This window comes from Amblyraja radiata, chromosome 12 (genome assembly GCF_010909765.2).
Source record: "Amblyraja radiata isolate CabotCenter1 chromosome 12, sAmbRad1.1.pri, whole genome shotgun sequence".
Lineage (NCBI taxonomy): Eukaryota > Metazoa > Chordata > Chondrichthyes > Rajiformes > Rajidae > Amblyraja > Amblyraja radiata.
Genome location: NC_045967.1, coordinates 20,750,695 through 20,766,391, shown reverse-complemented (window position 1 = coordinate 20,766,391; position 15,697 = coordinate 20,750,695). Strand labels below are relative to the sequence as shown.

Sequence of the window (15,697 nt, the reverse complement as noted above, 5' to 3'; positions counted from 1 at the left end):
CTGCCAGCATTCCCCCTTTCTCAATTATGGATTCTGCCTTCACTTCGGCCAAGGACAAGCTAATCTTCCCATATAAATTCAAGTGTATTTGAGAACTAAACACATCCTGCAAATAAAATTCATATTACTGGCTATTAGTTAGTTCAAGCAAATATTATACAGTACTTGAGGTTATTTGTACATCTGGCAAAAAATACTGGAAAGTATTTCTCCAGAGGTTTCTCCATGTAAAAGGGGCATTTACCATTTGAGGTTTCCATCTCAGTTGACATAGCTCCTCCCCAGGACCACCTTTTTTGTCTCTGCTCCAAGCGCTGGCTCCGTTCTAATGTGCGTCGCAACACAGCTTCATAGCGTTCCTATAAGTTTCAAGAAGAGGGTGAAAATGCACAAGCTGACAAACTACATACTTCTGAGTTACTTTGATGGGAATCCACTTACAGAAATGCACGGCGGAAATAGGTTTTTAAATTGAACACATACAAGAAAGCACAGTACACAATGTTCGTGTCGACCATGATGCCAATGTAAACTAATCCCATCTGCCTATGCGAGGTCTGTTTCTCTCTGTGTCCTGTGTCCACCCGTTCATGTGTCCATCTGAATATCTCTTAACATTTGTTATTATATCCATTTCCACAACCTCCCAGACAGCGAATTCTAAGCACCAAACACTCTAGAACCCGTCTTTAAACTTCCATCCCTATCTTAATCTTGTGCACTCAAATATTTGACATTCCCAGCATGAGAAAAAGTTTGAATATATACCTTATCTATTCCTCTCAATTTTATATACTTCTATCAGGTCACCCCTCTGCCTCTGACATCACTGGCACTCACCGATTGAGGACACTGGGCGAGACGGAGGGTGGGTGCAGTATGAGGTGTGGTCCCTGACCATTGGTGGACCACCTCACATTCAACCTACAGCTTTGTGACTCACCTTTTCCTCCTCCTGCTTTTGTTTCCTCTTCTCTTCCACTGCAACTCTCTTCTGTTGCTCCTTTTGCCTTTGTTCATCCAATTTCTTCTGTCGTTCTTCCACTTGCTTCTCGTACTGAAGTCGTGCTTTCTTCTCTTTCTCTAGCAGTTGATATTCTTTCACAGCTGATGACATAGGAGTAAGGAATTCATTACTGTACAAGTCACTAAGTATATTAAGGAAGCATAAATGCTAAAATGATACATTCCACACTTCTAAGATCAGTGCATAACAGACATTCCACAACTATTATTACTAATATTATTTATATTGCCTTTTAGTCAAACATCTCAAGGGCTTCACAGGGCGTCATCAAAACAAACCGGGACAGAGTCATTCAAGGACAGCTTACTAAAAGCTGATGGAAGAGATCTTTTGAGGAAGCTGATGGAAGAAATCTTTTGAGAATCATACAGCATAGGAAAAGACTCATTGGGACATCCTCTCCAGACAGGCCATCGGGCAGCCATCTATAAAGATTCCAGTTACCAGCACTTGGTCTGTGGCCTTGCAATTCAAGTTCTTGCTCAGATACTCCTCAACTGTTCTGAGGGTCTCTGCTTTCACCACTCTCTTGGGCAGTGTGCTCAGACTCTTAACATCCTTGGGAGAAAACACTGGAGTTACAAGTGCAGTGTTTGAGTGGTAAGTGCTGAGGCTTTATACCGAGAGCTTTCGATAAGGCCGAGCAGTTTAAGACAAGGCAAAGTCGATCTAAATAACTTCAGGACTGTTGTCCTGATTGTTGTCAGGATAGCAGTTAGGGCAGTGGTATGCTCCTCCTGAAAGATGTGGGAGATCAGCCAAAGATTCCCCTGATGAGAATTTGAACTATCACTTACCTATCTCCTTTTCCTTTTCTTCTCTCCGTGCCTTGGCTAATCTCTGTCTCTCAACAGTCTTTAACATTGAGCCATCTATTACTGTTAAGAGAAGACAGTGTGTTATACAGAAAGAATAATCTGTTCAATTAAGATTTGATTTAGTCTTAACAGTAGAAATGTACGCACAATATTTGCATTATTGGACATGCCTTCATGTCATTAGAAATCACTGGGCTATCAGAGTGGGTGTGGTGAATGAAACTCTGGTGAGAAATCCAATTGGGACAATAGTTGATCAGACAATGCATGGAGTTGGATGGAGGATGTATATTTACTTATTTTAAATAACCGATAGATGTTTGTGCTTTCCAAGGAGCAATCAGATCAAAGGTACAATGTCATGGATGGCATCTCAGACAAGAAAATAAGAAGACTACCTGGCCCTTCAAGCCTGCCCCGCCATTCAATATGATCATGCCAATCTGTCCCTGCTCTCTTCTGCGCCAATTTCCCTTAGCCTAGAATTCCCCAATCTTTCAAATATTCATCAGTAACCTCTTTAAAAACCTCCACTACCCACCAGTATAGAGAATTCCAGAGACCCGGCAGCTGAGAAAGAACTCCAATGCACCTCAGTTCTAACTAAGATCCTTTGTTACTAGTTCCTCTTGTATTTAGTTCAGTTTCAAGATACAGCATGGAAACAGACCCTTCAACCCACCGAGTCCATGCCAACAACCAATCACCTGTTCACACTAGACACAAAAAGGTGGAGTATCTCAGCGGGTCAGGCAGCATCTCTGGAGAGAAGGAATGAGTGACTTTCAGGGTCGAGACCCTTCTTCAGTCTGAAGAAGGGTCTCGACCCAAAACGTCACCCATTCCTTCTCTCCAGAGATGCTGGCTGACCCGCAGTGACGTTTTGGGTCAGACTGAAGAAGGGTCTCGACCCAAAACGTCACCCATTCCTTCTCTCCAGAGATGCTGGCTGACCCGCTGAGATACTCCAGCTTTTTGTGTCTACCTTCGATTTAAGCCAACATCTGCAGTTCTTTCCTACCCTTTCACACTATTTCTATATTATCCCACTTTCATATCTGCTCCTTAGACACTAGCAACAATTTTACAGAGGGCAAATTAACCTACAAACCCGCAAATCTTTGGGATGTGGGAGGAAACTGGAGTACCCGGAGGAAACCCACGTGGTCACAAGGCGAGCATGCAAACTCCACACACACACACACACACACACTGACAGCACCCAAGGTTAGGATCAAACCCAGGTCTCTGACGCTGTCAGGCAGAAGGTCTACCAGCTGTGCCACTGTGCATCAATGCAACTTCTCAAAATCAACCCATTTAGGAGCCATTTAGGAGCAGCTTCCTCTGAAGGACTGCGGGGGTTTAAGAGGCAGCTCACCACCACCATCTCAAGGGCAGTTAGGGATAGGATATAATCGCTGGCCTTGCTTGCGAAGCCAAGAGCCCAGAAATATGTACGTTTAAAACAAAAATGATGTAAATTAATAAATACATGTTTTTCAAATTTCCCCAACTACAAAGGGGATTACAAACATGGGATGAAAGTGCCACAGAGGGTACATTGTCCCACAGTTTGACATTGCCATCTCAGGAATGTAGCCATCGGTGTTCAGCAGTGCTGTAGGTACCTGGTTTGGTTGGTGCCTTCACAATGACTGGTGGTGGATCAGCAAGTACTGGACTATTTACACTTTGGCTTCTTCTTTCATCTGCTTGTGCTTGGGCTGCAGCAACTGTATCAGAATAAGAGGAAGGGAAGGGTAAGAGAAAGAGAAAAGAAAAATCAATCATACAGCAGCAAGGCCATTTGAAGTACCTCCTTGAAATACAATCTAGCTACTTTCTAGTACCAGGCCACAAATTAGAACTTGAAACTTCTAGAGCCAAAAGCAAATGCAGATGCTGGAATCTGGAGCAACAAACAATCTACTAGAATAACTTAGCGAGCCAGGACTGCCAACATTTCGAAGATCCAGCAGCTGAGAAGGAAATACAAAAGACATGGGAGCAAAATTAGGCCAATTGGCCCCTTGAGTCTGCTCTGAGAATTCATAGTGGCCCAGGTTACCATTTGATTTTACAAGCACTTCCGCAAATGCCACTTTCAAAGTACACACACAATCCCAATTCTTCAAATTCTTCTGAAGGCAAATGAACAGGTCAAGCAGCAGTAGTCCTGATGCAGCATCACAACCCAAAAATGTTGACTTCCATTTTTTGCTTCCACAAATGCTTCTCAGCACCTAGTCTTTCCTCCAGTCTTTCCATCACCTTTGGAAACTTCATTGCTGTTTATCAACGTAAGGACCAAAGTCGTCCAATGTAAGTCAAAGAAGTCATAATGAGACTGAGAAACAAGAATAAAACTGTTACAGACAAACCTTAGGTTTACCAAAATCAACTGTTTGGAACATCATTTAGAAGAAAGAGAACACTGGTGAGCTTACTAATCGCAAAGAGACTGGCAGGCCAAGGAAGACCTCCACAGCTGATGAGAGAAGAATTCTCTCGATAATAAAGAAAAATCCCCAAACACCTGTCCGACAGATCAGAAACACTCTTCAGGAGTGAGGTGTGGATGTCAATGGCCACTGTCCGCAGAAGACTTCATGAACAGAAATACAAAGGCTTCACTGCAAGATGCAAACCACTGGTTAGCTGCAAAAATAGGATGGCCAGGTTACCGTTTGCCAAGAAGTACTTAAAAGAATAACCACAGTTCTGGAAAATCGTCTTGTGGACAGATGAGATGAAGATTAACATATTAGAGTAATGGCAAGAGCAATGTATGGAGGAGAGAAGGAACTCCCAATGTCCAAAGCATACCACCTCTTCTGTGAAACAAGGTGGTGGGGGTGTTGTGGCCTGGGCATGTACGACTGCTGAAGGTACTGGCTCACTTATCTTCATTGATGATAGTAGCATAATGAATTCTGAAGTGTACAGACACATCCTATCTGCTCAAGTTCAAACAAATGCCTCAAAACTCATTGGCCAGCGGTTCATTCTACAGCAAGACAATGATCCCAAACATACTACTAAAGCAACAAAGTAAATTCTTGGGTGGCCAAGTGAATCATCCGATCTGAACCCAATCGAGTATACCTTTTATATGCTGAAGAGAAAACTGAAGGGGACTAGCTCCCAAAGCAAGCACTCCCAAAACACGCATAAGCTAAAGATGGCTGCAATACAGGCATGGCAGTGCATCACCACAGAAGACAACCAGCAACTGATGGTGTCCATGTGTTGCAGATTTCAAGCAGTCATTGCATGCAAAGGATATGCAACAAAATACTAAACATAACTACTTTCATTTACATGACATTGCTGTGTCCCAAACATTATGGTGCCCTGAAATGGAGGGGGACTATGCATAAACGCTGCTGTAATTTCTACATGGTGAAACCAAAATGTATAAAAATGGCCTTTATCAAAATCTGACGATATACTTTAACCACATGTGATTTTTTTTCTATTACAAATCTCAAATTGTGGAGTACAGAGGCAAATAAATAAATGCGTCTTTGTCCCAAACATTATGGAGGGCATTGTATTCCCTTATTACAATTCTATAGCATTCTTCCCAATCTTGGCTTGCAAAAAGCTGCAGATGCAGGACATCTGGAATCAAAGCAGAACTGCTGGAAATACATGGTACAGATGCTATTAACCCCCTGAGGTTTTCTTGTTATCGTAAACAATCTTGGAATGTCCCATACTTATCAACCAGTCGACGCAACGTAGGGACGAATAGTTAAGAAAAGATGGATGGACTTCTTCCTTCTGTTTAAGGAAAAGATTAAAATGTGTACTTTATTTTTCAAAGGGAAATTATGTTGGAATTTCACTTCAAGACGTGTTTAGATATTATTCATTTTCACAAAGCAACACACAGAATGTTTGTGAACTTTATGGCGTACCCGTGGTCAGTTCACCATTTCAGAATGTTTTCGTCAAAATGTTACGCATTGTCCCTCGATCCTTGGGGGACATGCATGTTCAGCTGATGCCGCCAATTCTTGCAGGCAAGTGTTAACTTGGTCTATGATATCTATGATACAGCTTTCACCTGAAGCAGGAAGTTCTGGTTTGAACTTCACCACAGGAGGAGCAGAGTCCATTATCTAGACTGCATGGGCAGAAGGGAAGCCATGGATTGGTATATAGTGAAATGTTTGAAGAATTTAATAGATTAAATACAGAAAATAAAATTCCTCTTTTTAAAGGGGCAAGAGTTCTGCGATGATGACAAGAAGCACTTCACAGAGGGAGAAGTTAGGAACCCTGAATACCCCATGGATGTTAGTTATCACTGATGTTTCAATGTAATTCTTTTATGACCAGTTGCAGTAATTGCAGTCTAGAGAAGTACATTATGCAACATTTTGATGGGCTGCACAGTGTCAGCATGGTCCAAATGTTCCATCAGCACTACTTTCCGTTGCTTTCCTCATAGCCTTCTTTCCCTGTACAGATCCTCCCCAAGTTAGGGCAGGGTTCTGTTCCTCAATATTGTTTGTTACCTGAACAGTTCCTAAGTTGTAAATGTAGCCATGAATAGAGTTCCCACATAGCAGAAGATGCCTACAGCCTAGAGGCAGCTGGCGGTCTCTCAACAGCTTGTATGTGCAAGCTGTACATGTCGGGCATCTGTAGGCTTGGAAGGGCCTGTAATTACCGCTGTTCTCTTAGCATAAATAATAATAAAAGTTGTTTGCATTCATTTTGATCTGTCAAAACATTTGGCCATGGTGAATTATCAGGCATGGTTACGAATTAAGCTGTGCTTTTCCAGGCTTTGTCACTTCATTTGTACAATTCATACTTCACAATCCATGCAACAGGCATTGCCAGTGTTTAGCAGAGTTTGCTTCTTGTGAACGTTCAAAAAAATGCAGGAACCCAAATCTGACTTGGGGCTCCGAATTTTGTTGACTGCTTTCCTTAATGTTTGCGTTTGCAGATAGCATCGTCTGTTTGAGGATGTCATCTGCCTGTCTATATTATTATGACGACTTGGTCCTGAGTGCACAGCACATTTCCGAAATGTGGAAGAGCATATGATAGCCATAGATTCAAGTTGGTGGAATGAGTGGATGGGTGGCACATGAAATTTAGGCAGAGTGATGTGAAGTGTTATATTTTGGTCAGAAGAGTGGTAGAATCAGAGATGTTGAGGGAATGTGGGGAGAGTAAATTAACATTAGTGAAAATGGGTGTTTGGATGTAGTGGGAAGACTGTTGTGTTGAATGACTAAGTCTAAAAGGATAGAAGAAAATACCGTGCCCTCCATAATGTTTGGGACAAAGACCCATCATTTATTTATTTGCCTCTGTGCTCCACAATTTGAGATTTGTTATAAGAAAAAAAATCACATGTGGTTAAAGTGCATTGTCAGACTTTAATAAAGGCAATTTTTATACATTTTTGTTTCACCATGTAGAAATTACAGCCGTGTTTATACTTAGTCCCCCCCCCATTTCAGGGCACCATAATCTTTGGGACACAGCAATGGCATGTAAATGAAAGTTTAGTATTTTGTTGCATATCCTTTGTATGAAATGACTGCTTGAAGTCATGGACATTCATGGCGATTCATGGACATCACCAGTTGCTGGGTGTCTTCTCTGGTGATGCTCTGCCAGGTCTGCATTGCAGCCATCTTTAGCTTAAGCTTGTTTTGGCAGGTATTAGTGACAATGTTTAATTGACTGTCTTATGGATACATATAGTTTAGGCCCTCAATTTCATGAATGAATGAAGTAAGTGAATGAATGAATTTATTCACATTATAAAATGGTGCAATTAAATTAATTAAACTCCATACAGATAGATTTTCATAAATTCAGACTTTAGATCTTACCTTTTAGTTAGAGTTGGTCCCTGGCTGTCTAAATCTTTGTGTTCCAGGACCTCAGCAGGGACTTTGCTTTCAAGGCTTTCTTGCACTTTAATCCACTTCGCAGCACTTACTTCAGCCTTTTTAATGCTTTTCCCACTAAATACAATTACCTGCTGCAAGTTTCCACGACATTTATTCCACAGAACAACAAATCGGAATCTCCAGTAAAACAGGCATCTGTGAAGCCCCCTTAGCCATTTTGTGTGCTAGCCTGAAACAAAACGCGTGATTGGCCAACTGGCAGACAACTCAATGTTAAACGTGCTTTGATTGGACTAAAAATTACCCGAAAATTTTCAGGTTTTGCTCTAATTTAATAAAAAATGTGCAAGTCTTCTTCATATCGAGTTTCAGGGGTGATTTATATAATTTTTTTTACACAATATGTGAAAATTTCATGTAGTTTGGTGGCTTGGGTCACAAAATCCCATTTCTAGACACATTTTTGATGCTCGGCCCACAGCCTATGAGGTGGTGTGCTTTGGATCTTGGGCAGTTCCTTCTCTCCTCCATACTTTGCTCTTTCCTTCACTCTGATATAAGTTAATCTTCATCTCATCTGTCCACAAGACCTTTTTCCAGAACTTGTGGTTGCTCTTTTAAGTACTTCTTGGCAAACTGTAACCTCACAATCCTATTTTTGCAGTTATTTTAGGTGCTGAGAGCTGTTATACCTGCATTAAGGAGGCAATTAAACACACCTGAGCAATTGTCATGTGCCCCAAACATTAAGGTGCCCTGAAATGCGAGGGGCTATGTATAAACACAGCTGTAATTTCTAACAGGCGAAACTAAAATGTATAAAAAATACCCTTTAATAAAATCTGCCAGTGTGCACTTTAACCACATGTGATTTTTTTTCTATTACACATCTCAAATTGTGGAGTACAGAAGCAAATAAATAAAAGATAGGTCTTTGTCCCAAACATCATGGAGGGCACTGTAGGTACAAGCCAATGAACCAAAAATACTTAAAATTAAGCCCCAATGAGTTCTAATTAACTCCTTTATTATCCTAGGTAAACAAACAGACATGATGACTGACCACACCAACTACACATATCCATGCATTACACAGAATGAGAGCTGCTTACACAAAACACTGGGCCACCAGCACAATATAGCATTGTAATTAAACTGAATGGTGAGCTTTGGAAAGGCTGGGAGGAAATCCAACAACATTAACCATTGTAGTATCAACTGAGCAATACTTCAACCAGTTAAAACAATCCAGTGTTCAAAAGGGAACTGCAGATGCTGGAATATCGAAGGTACACAAAATTGCTGGAGGAACTCAGCGGGTGCAGCAGCATCTATGGGAGTGCTGCTGCTGCTGCACCCGCTGAGTTCCTCCAGCAATTTTGTGTACCTAAAACAATCCAGTGCTGCGTTGTTAACAATTTGTAATGGAAGGAAAAACATTCACTCAGCGACTTCAATAATGCAATATCCTCAAAATGCTTGCTCCTCTGAAGAAAATTCCAATTTCCACCATTTGTTTGAAGAACTGCATCCACCAGCTCTGACTTCAAGGATACCCTTTTTCTCGATTTTCACAACTGGAGGTAGTAGTTTATTTCCATCACACATGGCATTTGATGCCGTCTTGATCGGAAATGTCGACAATTCCTACCTCCCCCCAGCCCCCCCCGCCACCCACAGATACTGCTCAACCCACTGAGTTCCTCCAGCAGTTTTATTTTGTGCTTCAAATTCCAGCATTTGTATAACCTCTGCAGCCCATAATCTAAATTCTAAGCCATTACAAATCTCATCTGCGTAGCCTACTCCTGTAATTTATCCATTTCAACCCCAGTTTAAATTATTTAAGGCCAATCGTTCCCAAGATGCAGAGCCCATTTTTGAACACATACATTCCAGACAAAGCTTTCAACAGCTAAAGCACAACTTCCTTCTTTGTGTTCCAGCTCCCCAGAGAAAATAACCAACATTCCAGGAAGCTATTGCATTTGTTGCATCGGCCAACAGTTTAGTGATTTCTATAAACTCCAATCTCTTGAAAACGCCTTGCTTCACACTTGAGCACATAAATCGATGAAGTACTGGCAAAAAAATAATAATTCTGATTATTTTTTACCAATTCCTTGTGAACCAAAGAAAGAGGATATATGGCCCTACAAACCTGCTCCGCCACTCAATAAGAACATGCCTCATCTCGGCCACAATTCCATTTTCCTATCTGTTCCCCAATACACTTCTGAAGAGTCACGACCAAAAACATTACCCATTCCTTTTCTCCAGAGATGTTGTCTGACCCACTGAGTTACTCTAGCTTTGTGTCTATCCCCAAAACATTTTGTTTCCTTAGAGACCAAGCATCTGTCTGTCTTGGCCTAAATATAGTCAATGACAGCATCCAGATCATTTTGGGGTAGATTTCAAAGATGTATAATCCATTGAGAGAGGAATCTCTTCCTCGTCACCATCTCATAAGGCCAACCTTTGATACAGAAATTATGACCAGATTTCTAGATTGTCTCACAAGGAGAAATATCCTCCATGTCCTCAGAACCTTGTGTTTCAGAAAGAAACCATCATTCCCTTAATCTACCCATAATTAAAATTTTCAAAGGCACCCTCTTAATCTGAGCAATCAACGCTACCCAATCTGCTTATCCTGCCTTTGGTAATTGTACCTTATCTACATGACTCATGATTTGAAATGGCTCCAATTTTACCCCTCAACCTCCTGCACACGTGTTCGAAGCCTATCCAGTATCTCCTTATAACGCAAGTCCTCCAGTTCCAGTAACATCCTTGAATATTTTCTGCCCCCTTTACAACTTAATGACATCCTTCCTATAGCAGGGCAGCCAGAACCATACACAGTATTCCAAATGTGACCGTACCAACATCTTGTACCACTATAACATGTCCCAACTCCTGTACTCAATATCCTGACCAATGAAGGCAGGCATACCAAACACCTTCATGGACGTATGCACTTGCACTCCTTGGTCTCCCTGTTCTACAATTCACCAAGATAAATTGCATTTATCTGAATTAAGCTCCTTCTGCCATTTCTTAGCCCACTAGCCCAGCTGTTCAAGATCCAGATGTTATCCTAGATAACTTTCTTCACTGCCCACCATACCACCAGTTTTGGTGTCATTCGCAAACTTACCAAACCACACCATCTACATTCATTACCAAATCGGCAATATGAAAAAGAAAAAATAGTGGATCCAGCACTGATCCCTGTGGCACATCACTTGCTATAGGGCTCCAGTCTGAAAAGCAACCTCTCTCCTACTTTTAAGCCAATTTCGTATCCGAATGGCTAGCTTGCTCTGGATCCCATGTGATATAATTGTAGATTGGTTACTTCAATGTAGTGCTTTATTACTAGAAGCTCCTGTTCATATTATCGTAACCCAACTTGACTTGTCAGTCTATTGCCGTTACACAGCTGAAGCAACATGCTGTAGTGCATTGTAATGTGCTTTTCAATAAATACTGTGGTACCATGTTTGTGAGAATGACTGGGTCATTTACATGGTGTCAGAAGTGGTTGGTAACCCACTCCATGTTTAAGTATATCGTTTTTTATTTTGTCCACCGAGTTTTGTTTTCATCTATTCACTCGCGCTACCATGGCCAGCTCACTTCGCCATCCAGACACTCTTATCTTTGACTCGGCCATCGCTGAACGTTGGCGCATTTGAGCGCGACTGCAACCATTACATTCGTGCTGCTCATCACAACGTTGCACCAGACGTGTGTGCCTCTATACTACTCAACGTCGCTGGCCCTGAAGCAATGAAGCGCGCCGAGCGTTTCAACTACGCGCCCGCAGTTCTCGATCACAACAACCAGATCGTGGTACCTGTGAAACTATTGATGACACTAGTCCTACTCACTAAGTTCAGACAGCTGTGTGACCTTCGTGCCAACTCCATACTTGAAAGTACTAATTTTTTTGCCCGCTACTAAAGGCAAGGAGAACCTGTAGAAAATTACATTAGTGATCTGAAACACATGGCTGAACGCTGCCGTTTTGGGGCTCTGTGTGAAGATCTCATCCGCGACAGACTGGTGGGAGGTCTGCTTAGTGATACGGTATGAGACGAACTACTCCGCGATACTGAACTGACCTTAGCCCGAGCTGAGCATGCTTGCAGGATTGCTGAACTAACTTTCTTACACAAAGTCTTTGGGCCCTGGGCCACATTCCTCGTACCGTGTCAATGCTACCGACACCACCTATCGTAACCGCCGTTCACAACCCCACGCACCACCTCGACTGCCACAGAGATCTATCGAACGGTGCTCTAATTAATGGAGCGCTCACACCTTGCTAAATCCGATGTATTCTTGGACCTGCTTAACTTAAGGAACATCGCCCATGACCCAATACTGGGGTCTCCAGCCCAACACCTGATGTCTCAGCAGACCCGTGCTGCCCTGCCCATGCGCCAGCAGCTGCTGCAGCCACGTCCTGCGGTATCATATCCAGAAGCCACGCGTCTGATTTACCCTCCTACTGTTTCTTCCCTCGTGCTCTGCTGCTGCAGATCAGCCACTGGCCATGCCCCCTGCGCCCTCACCACAACGTTCGGCGCCCCGTTCGCTGGCTTCGCCGTGTTCAACCCCCTGGTCTCCGGTGCTCTTCCCGCATGAGTCCCCGGTTACTTCACAGGTGAAGGGAGGAGACGCGGATCTATACCGCACGCGCGCGGGATGGGTTTGTAGGCCACCCCTCAGGTACGGGATTTTGTTTAAACCATCTGTACGTCCCTGTATGCGCTATTAGCGTTTTGGGTAATGTATTATTCAGCCATCACATATTAGCGTGTTTATTCTTTTAGGTCACTTGCATTTAGATGTACTTCACTTTTATTTCTACAAGGAAAGATTTAGATTGGTTACTTCACACTAACCAATTATTACTATATTACTATAAGCTCCACCTACTACACTGTTTATATTATCCTAACCCAATTTGTACTGTCAGTCTATTGCCGCTACACAGCTGAAGCAACATGCTGTAGTGTATTGTAAGTGCTTTTCAAGAAATACTGCTGTACCATGTTTGTGAGAACGACTGGGTCATTTACAATAACCTTGTTGACCAACCTACTATTCGTAACCTTTGACGCCCCGTAAAAGTCCATGGAGACAACATCTATCACACTTCCCTCATCTATCATCTTGGTTACCTCTTCAAAAAAATAAACTCTTTCCATGTTTCCTCCAAATCTACCTCACAATTTGATTAGTACCAGTGATCACTACAATGATCAGTATAATTTTCACATTCCTCCCTCTCTACCCAATTTACAGGTAATTCTGGGATGTTACTTGCATTAAGACTAAAGATTGGTGAAAAATACACTTTTAATTTATATGCCACTTTCTCATTTTCCATTGTTAACAAGACTCGCCTTCTATAATGCTCACTTTCTACACACAGCTGGGCCGATGGGCAAAGGAGCGGCAGATGGAATTCTTTGTTTATATCGTTTCTTTTAATACCTATAACACTTACTGTTTTTTATATTTTTGATAGATTTACTAAAGTAATGTTTTAATTAATCTTTCAGTCATTCAATGCCTGTTTTTATATGCAGTCTGATTTTTTGACCTTCCTAATGATACATTTCATTATTGTTACCAATTCCATTAACTCTCTAAATTTTCACTCACCTGAATCCACTCTCCAACTATTTAAAGCACCAGGTGCAGTCCTGGTCATTTGAAAATAAACTAGTCACAGTCTGATACAAATTGTGCCACAGAACAGTTCCTCCTTCCCTCTGTACTGATGGCAATGTCGCACAATTGAAACATTTGAAATTTTTAATTATTAGCTCTGTGGTTCTGCACTATAATTTACAACATAGTTGTTCACACTCCCTCAACTGAACATCTGACATCAGTACCTACATGGACCCCTTCCCTTTCCAATCCAACTTCTTCTTAAGCCCAAGGACACCTGGAGGGAGCACAACTTTTGGACTCTTGCTTGGCTTTACATGAATACAGTTCCCTGAACTATACTTCCCCTTATTACCATTACATTCTTTCCCCCAACCCAGCTTTTGATATGCCCAGTACTATGTGTGAGGCCAGTATGCTCACTCTCTCTGAAGTCTCTAATTTACACGGTCTGCAAGAACCTCATATTTGTTTGACAAGTACAAAGGCAAAGGCTCCTCCAATTCCAGCTCATACATAATCAAACCCTTGCACTCACTAAACCCACAGTACTTTATCCAAGGAGCGTGACTTCATTCTGGAACAAAGTAACCAGGTGACCCTTTTACTCCCTAATACATTCATGTTCGTAGTTTGAGCTCCATCGCATCAATTCGAAGTTAATTTCCTCAAATAGTGGAAACCTCATGTAGACATGGCCCATGAAGATCATTGTGATCACCACCAGGTTCCACATGCTACCAAAACACAAGCCGTGCCCTGTTGCGTCTATCATAACTTCAACAAGTTTTCCAATTAATTAATAATTCCATCTAATTATCATTAAATTAAAAAAACTAATTTTATTTGCACAGATTCCTCATGATATTAGTATGAATCCTCCTAGAAGAAATAATAATTACTGTAATCACCAGCCAATTAATTCTTGACTTCCTGTGATGTAACATTTTGATTACTTCCCAATTTGTAACCCGATTCCGGTTTCTGCTACTGGTGATTCGTACTAATTCAACTCTGATTGTTCTCCAAAATATAGATATGGCTCCTCTTCCCTCCAACATATTTCATGGCTTCACATACCAAAATCCTGAGTTTCATAGCTTTCAGAGTTCATATTTAGTGGAACTTAACTTTGCACTACATATGCTGTGCATTAAAAAAAAAAAAGCCTTGACTTGTACAATCTATAATTCAAGCTTACCACAGGATTGAGATCAATTGGGATGGTGGGCCAAGGAATGGTAAATGGAATTTAATTCTGCAAAGTGAGAGGTATGTCAAACCAGGACAGGACTTGACACAGTAAAAGGTGGAGCCTGGAGAATGTTGCAGAACAGAGATCTGGGAGTACATGTGCATGGTTCCCTAAACCTGGAGAGTAAAATAGACAGTATGCTGGAGGCCTTTGGCACGATTGCCTGCATTGGGAAGGGTAGAGTACAAAAGTTGGGCATCACGATGCAGCTGTACAAGTCATTGGTGAGTACTGTGTGCAGTTCTGGTCACCCAGCTATAGGAAGGACATCATTAGGTGGCAAAGGGTGCAGAACCTTTGATTCACCAGGATGTCACCTGGGCTTGACAGGCTTGAGTTTTGCGGCAAGGTTGAATAGGCTGGGGCCTTTTTTGGTTGCAGCATAGAAGGCTGAGGTACCGCCTTATTGAAGTGTACAAGATTATGAGGGACATGGATCAAGTGAACAGCCAGCCTTAAGATGAGAGGAGAAATATTAATGAGCGACCCCAGGGGCAACTTTTTGTTTCAGAGGGTAAACAGTAGATGAACCCATTTTGTACATAATGGAATACTGCTGAAACTCTTAATTTCTGCATTGCCATCTTCAAGCTAAGGACGGCACAGAGACGTAATGATAGAGTTGCTGCCATACAACACCAGAGATCCGGGTTCCATCCTGACTACTGGTGTAGTCTGCAAGGAATCTGTGTGTTCGCCATGTGATCACGTAGGTTTTTTCTCGGGTGTTCCGGTTCCCTCCCACACTCCAAAGACGTACAGGTTTGTAGGTTAATTGGCTTCTGTAAATTGGCCCTAGTGTGTAAGATAGTGCGAGTGTTCGGGGCGATTGCTCATCAGTTGGGATTCGGTGGGCCGAAGGGCCTGTTGGCACACAGTATCTCTAAAGTCTATTCTGGTGTCCTCCTGCTGGCTTCTTATTACCTACTAAACTCCAGTTTACCCTAAATGCTGTCAATTCTATCCTGTCTTTCACTTGCCCAGTTGTTCATTAGCTCTAGCCTCTGCA

The 15,697-nt window shown here is 42.1% G+C and overlaps 1 protein-coding gene across 11 annotated transcripts in view; it reads right to left on the bottom strand.

Moving 5' to 3' along the window:
* LOC116978992 (ensconsin-like) overlaps window positions 1-15,697 on the bottom strand; it is a 77,972-nt gene that overhangs the window by 47,096 nt on the left and 15,179 nt on the right. For all 11 annotated transcript variants that reach the window (XM_033030343.1, XM_033030338.1, XM_033030341.1 and 8 more), the window contains exons 2-5: window positions 3,477-3,581; window positions 1,825-1,905; window positions 944-1,107; window positions 245-359 (exon numbers count right to left, since the gene is read on the bottom strand). In XM_033030343.1, coding sequence (XP_032886234.1) covers window positions 245-359; window positions 944-1,107; window positions 1,825-1,905; window positions 3,477-3,581 — 465 coding nt within the window. The remainder of the gene's footprint in view (window positions 1-244; window positions 360-943; window positions 1,108-1,824; window positions 1,906-3,476; window positions 3,582-15,697) is intronic.